At 47.6% G+C, this 11,860-nt stretch overlaps 1 protein-coding gene across 8 annotated transcripts in view; it reads left to right on the forward strand.

The window, feature by feature from the left end:
• HMBOX1 (homeobox containing 1) overlaps nt 1-11,860 on the forward strand; it is a 129,246-nt gene that overhangs the window by 104,349 nt on the left and 13,037 nt on the right. For all 8 annotated transcript variants that reach the window (XM_083432710.1, XM_083432709.1, XM_083432714.1 and 5 more), the window contains exons 6-8: nt 238-391; nt 8,092-8,174; nt 8,297-8,392. In XM_083432710.1, the coding sequence (XP_083288836.1) occupies nt 238-391; nt 8,092-8,174; nt 8,297-8,392 (333 nt within the window). The remainder of the gene's footprint in view (nt 1-237; nt 392-8,091; nt 8,175-8,296; nt 8,393-11,860) is intronic.

Below are 11,860 nucleotides of genomic sequence, written 5' to 3' on the forward strand. Positions count from 1 at the left end.
GGGGGGGGCGCAAATTACTTGCCTTGCCCCGGGTACTGACAACCCACGCTACGCCACTGTCCTGAATCCCAGGTGCTGGAAGTCACCAGAGAGGAAGAATCGCTCTTGTGTTTGAATTCTGCTTGCAGGTTTCCCAGAAGAGGCGTTTGGTTGGTCTCTGTGATGATAGGATATTGGACTAGGGGATTTCCAGTTCCGCCGGGAAACACTTTCGTGTCCCGCTTTGCTTTTTTCCAGGGGCGACGTTAAGCATGAGGCCGGCCCCGATCCCGGTAGAAGAACCTGAATGGAGGCAGACACCTCCCCCCGTCACAGCTACCTCTGGCACCTTCCGCTTACGGCGGGGAAGTCGGTTCACCTGGCGGAAGGAGTGCTTGGCCGTCATGGAAAGGTAAGGAACCCCAAAGGGCTGGGTGGACCGGGTTTGTCACAAGTGTCAGTTGTGCTATGGAGCCTAATTAAAAAGAGGGGGGCATTTCTACCTGTTCCCAATACAGTCGTAATTTGGATTCCGAACACCCTGGAACTCAGATGTTTTGGCTCCCGTATGCCGCAAACCCGGAAGTGATTGTTCCAGTCTGCAAACGTTCTTTTGGAACCTGAACGTCCGATGGGGCTTCCATGGCTTCTGATTGGCTGCAGGAGCTTCCTGTAGCCAATCAGAAGCCGCGATTTGGTTTTCAAGCGTTTTGGAAGTCAAACGGACTTCCGGAACGGATTCTGTTCAGCTTCCAAGGTACGACTGTGTTATCTACACCAGCGGTTCCCAAAAGAAAGGTTGTACATCGTACTGGAGGATGCTGAGATTACCAGCCCCCTGATACGCAGATGGTGGTCTTGTTGCCCAAGGAGATTTTGGGGCAGAGTTTGGGGCACCATTATTTGCTACTGGATCTGCTTCCTTTTTAAAATTTTTATTTATTTATTTGGTTTTTCAGATTAAGATTTTACAATCACATATACAACATAAAACCAAGATTCCAAAGAATCTCTTGGACTTACCTGCTCCCCTTTGCGGGTCCTATTGTTAATCATTTCCTCTTGCATCTTTTATGATAATCCGAAACTTTTACCTCTCCGTTGTGTCCAAAATTCACCATTAAACTGCAAGTGTTATTCCAATCCTACTAGTTTACAATGGTTTTTAAGACAAATTACAATTTTTTCCCTATTCCTTACTGAAATTTTGGTCTTGGTTTCTGGTTCTTCTGGTCATTTTAGCCATTTCGGCACTTAATCTGCAGGAGCTTCTTCTTAGTTGTGTACTGTTGTTGGTCAGTAGCCACTGCAGACAGGGGTGTGTATCTAGTGGGGACAGGCCTCTCCCAGTTTGGGCAAAGCCAGTGTGGTGTAGTGGTTAAGAGCGGTGGACTCGTAATCTGGTGAACCGGGTTCGCGTCTCCGCTCCTCCACATGCAGCTGCTGGGTGACCTTGGGCCAGTCACATTTCTCTGAAGTGTCTCAGCCCCGCTCACCTCACAGAGTGTTTGTTGTGGGGGAGGAAGGGAAAGGAGAATGTTAGCCGCTTTGAGACTCCTTAAAGGGAGTGAAAGGCGGGATATCAAATCCAAACTCTTCTTCTTTTCCAGCCCAGGGGTTCATTCTCAAAAGTTTTGAGCATTGTCCAGGTGAGGGCGTCATCAGCAGGGCCTTGAGCGTGGTGGCACCGACCCTTTGGGATTCCCTCCCTGTTGCATACCAGACAGGCGCCACCTCTGCTGTTCTTTTGACACCTGCTGGAGATCTACATCTCCTAGCAAGCTTTTTAAGCCCAGATCTTCATCCCAGTTTGGACCTGTTTGGAATTGTGTTCCGAGTCTTTCGAAAGGTGTTCTTACCGCTTGTGGTTTGACGCCCTGCGCTCCTTTGGGAGGAAGGGCAAGGTATGGGTTTAAGAAATGAAATAAATTCCTTCTTGAGTAACCATTCCTGGGCGTTTGGGCCCATGGTGGGCAGGCATAGGAGCGAAAAGTGGGCACAGCAATAGGTGGGGTGCCTGAGATTTCTCCAGTGGGCAACATGGGACTATACCTTTGAAGGTGATTCAGAAACTGCAACGAATTCAGAACGCGGCTGCCAAACCTGTGACTGGGAGCAGCTGACGGGACCATATGTCCTAAAGGATCTTCATTGGTTCCCAGTACATTTCCGAGCACAATTCAAAGTGTTGGTGCTAACCTTGAAAGCCCTAAACGGCCTCGGTCCAGTATACCTGAAGGAGCATCTCCACCCCCATCATTCAGCCCGGACACTGAGGTCCAGCTCTGAGGGCCTTCTGGGGGTTCCCTCACTGCAAAAAGCAAAGTTACAGGGAACCAGGCAGAGGGGCCTTCTTGGTGGTGGCTCCCGCCCTATGAAACGCCCTCCCATCAGATGTCAAGGAAATAAACAACTATCTGACTTTTAGAAGGCATCTGAAAGCAGCCCCGTATAGGGACATTTTTAATATTTGAAGTGTTGTTATTGTTTTGTACGTGTTGGAAGCTACCCAGAGTGGCTGGATCAGCCCAGCTAGATGAGCGGAGAATAAATAATAGAATTGTTATTACAGTGGTGCCTCGCAAGATGAAAAGAATCCGTTCCGTGAGTCTCTTCGTCTAGCGGTTTTTTCGTCTTGCGAAGCAACCCCATTAGCGGATTAGCGCTATTATTGGTTTAGCGGCTATTAGCGGCTATTAAAGGCTTAAGGGATTAGCGGATTAGCTGCTAAAAGACTATTAGCAGCTTAGTGCCTTAGAAAAAGGGGGTGGGGAGCGAAAAAAAATCGCAGCAACTCGCAAGACATTTTCGTCTTGCGAAGCAAGCCCATAGGAAATTCGTTTTGCGAAGCACCTCCAAAACGGAAAACCCTTTCGTCTAGCGGGTTTTCCGTCTTGCGAGGCATTCGTCTTGCGGGGCACCACTGTAGTTGCATCACTACATTTCAACCCTACAAAAGCCAGAGACTTCTAACACTGCCCCACCCCCACGGAAAAAACGCAATACCCTCCATCATCACAGTTTAAGGGCAGATTCCTGCCAGTCAAGCACACTCAAGGCAGTAGTTGCAGAGGAGGCATGGCTGGTTTGAAAAAGTCCTGAGGCCCACATATTGGGTCTCGGTGGATTGGCCATGGGCCCTCCTGTTCCCCACCCTGGCTGATTTTGCAAGGCTGGGATCCACTGGATCCAGCAGAGACGATGGAGCTGGGAACGGCAGGCAGCAACCAAGACTGCCTGGTCACGTTGGGCAGCCCGTTCCGTAGCTGATCACTACATCTGGAGAAGAGGAGGTTAAGGGGTGATATGATAGCCATGTTCAAATATATAAAAGGATGTCACATAGAGGAGGGAGAAAGGTTGTTTTCTGCTGCTCCAGAGAAGCGGACACGGAGCAATGGATCCAAACTACAAGAAAGAAGATTCCACCTAAACATTAGGAAGAACTTCCTGACAGTAAGAGCTGTTTGACAGTGGAATTTGCTGCCAAGGAGTGTGGTGGAGTCTCCTTCTTTGGAGGTCTTTAAGCAGAGGCTTGGCAACCATATGTCAGGAGTGCTCTGATGGTGTTTCCTGCTTGGCAGGGGGTTGGACTCGATGGCCCTTGTGGTCTCTTCCAACTCTATCATTCTATGATCTCTGGGCGTCCTGTTCCTTCGCCCGCGCTGCATAAGTATTGCACGGTGAGGGATCTGCAGCCCACTTGTAATTCAATTCTCCTTTCCTTCACTGCTGCTTTGGAATTCCTCCCAGTGCACATTACGGGCTGCCGGGGTGCGGCTTTTGTGCTGGAGATCCAGAATCTCTCCCGTCTCTCCTCCCTTCCCCGCTTCTTAAAAACTTCTCTCGGAATATTTACGAGCTGAAGGTTAAAGAGAAGCAGCGAGCGGACATCTGCGCTCGTAGCTGCAGGGTGGGTGTGGCGCTAGATAAACTGCATCGTGAGATCTCTCTTGTGGCTGTGCAGTCTTCTACCCCACCTGCATGAACATAACCGTGTTTGTTGCCCAAACCCCCCCAAATAAAATAGGCTAGCCTTGCCCTGGTCTCCTGAGAGGTGCCTGGAGAGCCAGGAGGTCACTTTGGGCGTAAATGGAGGTTCAGGCAGGAAGCCTCCTTGATTATTTGTGCAAATTTACGGCCTGCTCCTAAGGGACGGGGGTGGCGCTGTGGGTTAAACCACAGAGCCTAGGACTTGCCGATCAGAAGGTTGGCGGTTCGAATCCCCACAACGGGGTGAGCTCCCGTTGCTCGGCCCCTGCTCCTGCCAACCTAGCAGTTCGAAAGCATGTCAAAGTGCAAGTAGATAAATAGGTACCACTCTGGTGGGAAGGTAAACGGCGTTTCCATGCGCTGCTCTGGTTCGCCAGAAGCGGCTTAGTCGTGCTGGCCACATGACCTGGAAGCTGTACGCCGGCTCCGTCGGGCAATAAAGCAAGATGAGCGCCGGAACCCCAGAGTCGGTCGCGACTGGACCTAATGGTCAGGGGTCCCTTTACCACCCCAGAAGCTCAGGGCGAGTGTTTATTTTAATTTATTTTAATTTATTAGATCTATATGTCTCCCTTCATCAAAAGATTGCAAGGAGGTTCACAAGAGTAACATTAGGGAAATGCAAAATGAAAGTGTTATATTAATATTGCTGCAAAGCAATTCACATCTGTTTCTCAGTAATCCTTACAGAAGTGGGTTGTCTCTCTCTCTCTCTCCTGCCCCAAATCTCTTCCATATTGGATCACCTAGATCAACTTGGCACTCTCAAAATGTTTTGGAGTACAACGGCTGTCAGGCTGGGGCTAATGGCAGCTGTGCTCCGAAAGGTTTCTTATTATTTCGTTTTCCTATTTCTAGCCCATCTTTCTCCTTGAGGGGCTCGAGGTGGCCTCTGAAGTTCTTGTCCTCTCCCCCTTTTGTCCCCACAAGAACACTGCGAGGTAGACTAGGCTGGGAGACAATGGCCTGGTTAAGACGTCACATTAAGCCCAGCCATGGTTTGGAGTGGTGAGTCTCCAGACCTGAGATCCACCTATGATTGTCAAGCTGCAAAGTGGGGCCCATGGGCTGAGTTTGCTAAGTGGGCATGGAATGGACGAGTGGACATGGAATGGAGTATCCTGGGAAAAGCACATGGCCGTCAGGCAAATACCCTAAAACGGAGCAGTCTTCTATCGCAGGCTGCTGGCATTAGATAAGCAGGAGCGAATGGTGGTTGCAGTGATCAGAAGAATGGCACTGCAGAAAATAAGGGCCAATAGAGATACTAGAGGGGAAGAAATGGAGGCAGTGAGAGATTTTACTTTCTTGGGCACCATGATCATTGCAGATGGTGACAGCAGCCACGAAATTAAAAGACGCCTGCTTTCTGGGAGAAAAGCAATGACAAACCTAGACAGCATCTTAAAAAGCAGAGACATCACCTTGCCAACAAAGGTCTGTATAGTTAAAGCTATGGTTTTCCCAGTAGTGATGTATGGACGTGAAAGCTGGACCATAAAGAAGGCTGATCGCCGAAGAATTGATGCTTTTGAATTCTGGTGCTGGAGGAGACTCTTGAGAGTCCCATGGACTGCAAGAAGATCAAACGTATCCATTCTGAAGGAAATTAGCCCTGAGTGCTCACTGGAAGGACAGATCCTGAAGCTGAGGCTACAAGACTTTGGCCTCCTCATGAGAAGAGAAGAGTCCCTGGAAAAGACCCTGATGTTGGGAAAGATGGAGGGCACAAGGAGAAGGGGACGACAGAGAACGAGATGGTGGGACAGTGTTCTCAAACCAACATGAGTTTGACCAAACTGGGGGAGGCAATGGAAGACAGGAGTGCCTGGTATGCTCTGGTCCAGGGGGGCATGAAGAATTGGACACAACTAAACGACTAAACAGCAACAACAAAGAGATACTAGGAAGCACCGCCAGCCTGTGACTGAGAGTGCCTCCACATCCTTGAGGACTAGAAAAATGACTGATTTGAACCTGACATTTATTTATTTTGGTCGACCAATTCAAAATAGAAACATACAGGTTCCACGTGGATTTATTTGCACCCAGGATCAATGGAGAAACCTTGCCCTGAAGCTTATCTGAGATAAACAGAGCTTCGCATGGAGGCAGCAGCAACTAGAAGCAAAAGATTGCTTGCTCCCAGGCCACAGCCTGAAATGCATTTATTCCCAGCGTTCTCCCTGGTGGCACAGATTTGTCAGGCGGCAGTATTCCTGGGCTTCGTGGAAATGAAACCTCAAGGTTTTTTCTCCCTTTCCCTGTATCTGCCCATGGGTCCAACCCCCTTTCCTTTTTAACCCTTTACTGTCGTCCTGTACAAAAGGGATCATTTGATTACCTCCCTGATCAGCCACTGGCATGCTGATGGGCACCTGTTGTCTAGAAAACACAGTTGCGTCTGGGGAAAAGGCTTATCCCTGAGCCTTTGTGATCGGTTGCTTCCTCCTTCGTTTCCTATGCGCCCTCTTGGCTGTGCTCCAAACTTAGCGCTTCCTAGCGGCCATATAGTTAAAGCTATGGTTTTCCCAGTAGTGATGTATAGAAGTGAGAGATGGACCATAAAGAAGGCTGATCGCCAAAGAATGGATGCTTTTGAATTATGGTGCTGGAGGAGACTCTTGAGAGTCCCATGGACTGCAAGAAGATCCAACCTATCCATTCTGAAGGAAATCAGCCCCAAGTGCTCACTGGAAGGACAGATCCTGAAGCTGAGGCTCCAATACATTGGCCGCCTCATGAGAAGAGAAGACTCCCTGGAAAAGACCCTGATGTTGGGAAAGATGGAGGGCATAAGGAGAAGGGGACGACAGAGACGAGATGGCTGGACAGTGTTCTCGAAGCTACCAGCATGAGTTTGACCAAACTGTGGGAGGCAGTGGGAGACAGGAGGGCCTGGCGTGCTCTGGTCCATGGGGCCATGAAGAGTCAGACACAACTAAACGACTAAACAACAACAACAACAGCAGCCATGGAAAAAAGGATTGGAATTTGGGGACTCTTACCTGCTACCCAGGGACGCGGGTGGTGCTGTGGGTTAAACCACAGAGCCTTGGCTTGCCGATCAGAAGATTGGCGGTTCGAATCCCCGTGATGGGGTGAGCTCCCGTTGCTCGGTCCCTGCTCCTGCCAACCTAGCAGTTCAAAAGCACGTCAAAGTGCAAGTAGATAAATAGGTACCGCTCTGGCGGGAAGGTAAATAAAGACACTCACAGGACTGAAATAAAACTCATAACGTTTATTGTAAACATTTGGTTAGACCACAAGATGTAATGCTGTAATATAATAAGGAATGTATGTCTAAAGTATAATACAGTGGTGCCCTGCAAGACGAATGCCTCGCAAGACGGAAAACCCGCTAGACAAAAGGGTTTTCCGTTTTGGAGGTGCTTCGCAGGACGAATTTGCTATGGGCTTGCTTCACAAGACGAAAATGCCTTGCGATTCCTGGGTCCCCCCCCCCCTTTTTCCCAAGCCCCTAAGCCGCTTAACAGCTGTTCGCTAAGCCGCTTAACAGCTGATCGCTAAGCCGCTTAACAGCTGATCTAAGCCGCTAATAGCCTTTTAGCAGCTAATCCGCTAATCCCTTAAGCCTTTAATAGCCGCTAAACCGCTAATAGCGCTAATCCGCTAATGGGCTTGCTTCGCAAGACGAAAAAAACCGCAAGACGAAGAGACTCGCGGAACGGATTCTTTTCGTCTTGCGAGGCACCACTGTACAATTTTTTTAAAAGGAATTATAGACATTTATAGAATGTATATGTAGTAATCACGCTTAAGTAGGAGCATTGTAGAGAAGCCAGATGAAAGGGGGAGGGAAGTTAATTCGGATAAGATATAGATTGAAAGGAGAATAATATTAATATTAAGCTGTATTGTGTTTAAGATATTTGGAAAAAATTAATAAAAATTATGAGGGGGAGAGAGAAAGGGCAGAGAAATTTGCCCTAGCAGGGATAGCTTCAGGAGCGAATCGATATCTGGCTAGCTCAAGGGTGGCGATTTCTTTCCCCCCCCACAACAAGTTTCTCAGAAGCCTGTGTTTCGTTTTGAGGGTTGGGGGCGAAGGGGTCTTGGGCGTCCTAACAGCAAACGGCCTTTTCCTTTTTCCCGCAGCTACTTCAATGAGAATCAGTATCCCGACGAGGCCAAGAGGGAAGAAATCGCAAATGCCTGTAATGCGGTGATTCAGAAACCAGGTAGGGAAAGGGGGGTTCGTGTGTCTGCGTGTGGTTAACAGCCCCCCCCCCAAAAATCCTGGGTACCCCGTGAAAAATATACATTGACGCAGCTTGTTTTGGGGGTGTGTGTTTTAATCCAGGGAAGAAATTGTCCGATTTGGAGCGAGTCACTTCTCTCAAAGTGTACAACTGGTTCGCCAACCGAAGGAAGGAAATCAAGAGGAGAGCTAACATCGGTAATGTATCACAAGCGCCTTAAGCAACTGCCCACGAGTAATAATAATAATAATAATAATAATAATTTATTATTTATACCCCTGCCCATCTGGCTGGGCTTCCCCAGCCACGGGGTGGCTTCCAACAAAATACTAAAATACAGTAATGCATCCAACATTAAAAGCTTCCCTGAACAGGGCTGCCTTCAGATGTCTTATAAAAGTCTGGTAGTTGTTTTTCTCTTTGACATCTGTTGGGAGGACATTCCACAGGGCGGGTGCCACCACCGAGAAGGCCCTCTGCCTGGTTCCCTGTAACTTGGCTTCTCGCAGTGAGAGAACTGCCAGAAGGCCCTCAGCGCTGGACCTCAGCGTCCGGGCCATTTAGAAATGGGATTTGATTTGGCTTTCTTTAAGGGATAACGTGGAAGGGTCATGAGGACATTTTGAACGTGGAATTTAGGGGGCTTGGTCAAAAAGATCGCTTGCCCCCCTCCCCCTCCCCCATGGAGATGTTGTATAAGCTGAAGTTCAGGTGTCTCCAAAGCGGTTGGTGTTTGGAGACCTAAAGGCTTGAGAGCTTTCAAATTATGTGCTCCAGGAAAACTTCACTTTGCTCTTCCTCCTTTGAAAACATCTGTAGTGGCCGGCGAGATTCCTTCACCTGTAACCCAGAGGAGTGAGGGAGCGTTAGGTATTTATTATTATTAAGTTCATTAAAAATTATACAACTGTGGATTATTTTTTTTTTTTAAAAAAAGCCCTCAAAGCGGTTTGCAAAAAAAGGCAAAACAAGAAAACAATAACAAAAATGAACAGCAATAATTGACAACTTTCAAAGAGTTCATCTAACAGCAGACTTAAAAGCAGCTTAGAACTCGCACCAGCATTCTAGATACCTGGACAGGGTTGTCTAAACAAGAACGTTTTTAGCAAGGGCCGAAAATAGCTCAGCGAAGGCCTTGCGTGCCTGATCTCAAGTGGCAGGCAGTTCCGAAGGGTAGGCGCTACCACACTAAACAATCAAGTTCTTGACAAATGAAGAACGGGCATTTTTGTGGCACCTTATAGCAATGCCAGTTCCACCAATTTTATGTGTTCAAGTGGATACATGTGGGGGAAGGTGATTTCATATGTAAGCTGATCCCAGTTCCTAATGACTTTATGTACTGATATATAATTATACCTCGAACTTGAACTTCGGTATGTGAAACAGTGAGCTGTTGGTTCGCCCGCAATGCCTGGCAGGCCCCTGAGTCCAAATAATTGTTTATTTCCCACATTTTCCCCTGACAGGGACTCAAGGTAGCTTACAGATAAAATAAGAACAGTTAAAAATGTATGGGGGAAATCATTAATAAAAACAATTAAAGGTTGATAGAATTAAAACCATATAAACTGTATATAAACAATATAAAAATATATATTATATAATCTTTATATAAACTCTCAATATAAACGACATATAAATATATATTAAAACACACAGAGTAGTCGCAGACTGTGTATGGATAAATATAATGATATTTGGAATCCATTTGTAAAAGGTATAATGTGAATAATTTTATTGGAATAATGGTATGAGTTATATACCCATACACTCTATTGTTTCAACATTTCACTTTTCTTTCACACTACTCCCTCACTGAATACTTTTAGTAAAAATATAAATTTCAAAAAGCAAACAAACGTACAGATAATTACAATAAAAACAGCCCCTTTTTCAGTTAGTTTTCAAAAGCCTGTCGGAATCGGAAGGTCTTCACTGGAAGGAGGAGGTCTAACTTCTCTAGGCAGGGAGTTCCTCAGTTCTTTGGGAGCACCGAGAAGGCTCTCTCCCTCATCCACAACAAGCGAGCCAGAGTTGGTGGCGGGACTGAGAGACTAGAGAAGGGGCTCCCATAATGATCTCAGAGCCCAGGAAGGTTCCTATGAGGGAATATGGTCCTCCAGGTAGCTTGGACCTAAGTGGTGAAGGGCTTTCTAGTCTTCCCAAGGATCAGACAAGTGACTGTGGGAAAAAGTTCCCTGCAGGTAGGCTGTTTTGGAGCCTGCGGCCATGCAGGAACAAAATAAATGCCTTTAAATGCCCCCCCCCACGCCATTCAGTTGGCATTCTGGGTATTTTACGCACCCTTCACCGCCACCAGGATTTTATCTCGCACCATCCGAGGGTTTGAAACGCTTCAGGCACTGCAGAGGACAACACCTTTTTAAAAACGACGTGCTCAAAAGAGTAGCTCTCAAGCACAACGGCCATTCATGTAAAATGCACGCTGGCTCAGTAACTCTAGGCCAAACCATGGCTTAGCGTGACAGGACAAATGTGCAGGTGGTTTCGCTGGCGCACTTCACCGAGCTCAGGTTTGCCTTAATGTGCTGCCCAGACCCGGCTTCATAGTTTAACTCTTCTCCAAACCATGGTTTCATGTGGCGCAGAAGCAAAGTGCTGCTCCAAACCATGGTTTCATGTGGCACAGAAGCAAAGTGCTGCTCCAAACCATGGTTTCATGTGGCGCAGAAGTAAAGTGCTGCTCCAAACCATGGTTTCATGTGGCACAGAAGCAAAGTGCTGCTCCAAACCATGGTTTCATGTGGCACAGAAGCAAAGTGCTGCTCCAAACCATGGTTTCATGTGGCGCAGAAGCAAAATGCTGCTCCAAACCATGGTTTCATGTGGCGCAGAAGCAAAGTGCTGCTCCAAACCATGGTTTCATGTGGCGCAGAAACAAAGTGCTCACTGAAGAGGAGTGAAGCAGCCACAACCCCCGCTCTGGAGAGCTCAGTCACATCTCATTCATTCTCATTGGCTCATTCGTTCACGGTAAGCCAGTGAACTGTGTCTGTGCAGCAGTTTACATTTGCTTGAGATTGCTCCAGAATGAATGAATTCCATAGAATATTCTTTTTTCCTCGCTGTACAAAGTTTCCCTTCTGTAATGCAAGCTTTTCCTCTGTGAATATATCCTGGTGCCTTGGCTTGGTCATAAAGGGATTGAGGGAACCCCAGAGGACATCCAGCCCAACCCCAGCCCTCGGTGCAGCTGCAGCATCCAACCCCCTGCAGTACATGGTCTCAGTAGGCCCCCCCAGATGTAGAAATCTCTCTGGACTTTTGGTCCTCTTCATGGCAGAGGAGGGAGGGAGGAAAGGAAGGAGCGGCCTTATAAGACCAGATGATCTGCTATACAAGCTTTCTCCTAAGGAAGGAAGTAAATAGAAAGCCACATGGAAGTCTTCCTTTTCTGCAACGAAGGGGGAGTTGGATAGCCACCTCTGTTAGGAAAGGCAGAAGTGTTTGGGCCTTCTTAGAATCATAGAATCATAGAGTTGGAAGAGACCACAAGGGCCATCGAGTCCAGCCCCCTGCCAAGCAGGAAACACCATCAGAGCACTCCTGACATATGGTTGTCAAGCCTCTGCTTAAAAACCTCCAAAGAAGGAGACTCCACCACACTCCTTGGCAGCAAATTCCACTGTCGAACAGCT

Source organism: Podarcis tiliguerta (genome assembly GCF_965153285.1).
Source record: "Podarcis tiliguerta genome assembly, chromosome: 3".
Classification (NCBI taxonomy): Eukaryota; Metazoa; Chordata; class Lepidosauria; order Squamata; family Lacertidae; genus Podarcis; species Podarcis tiliguerta.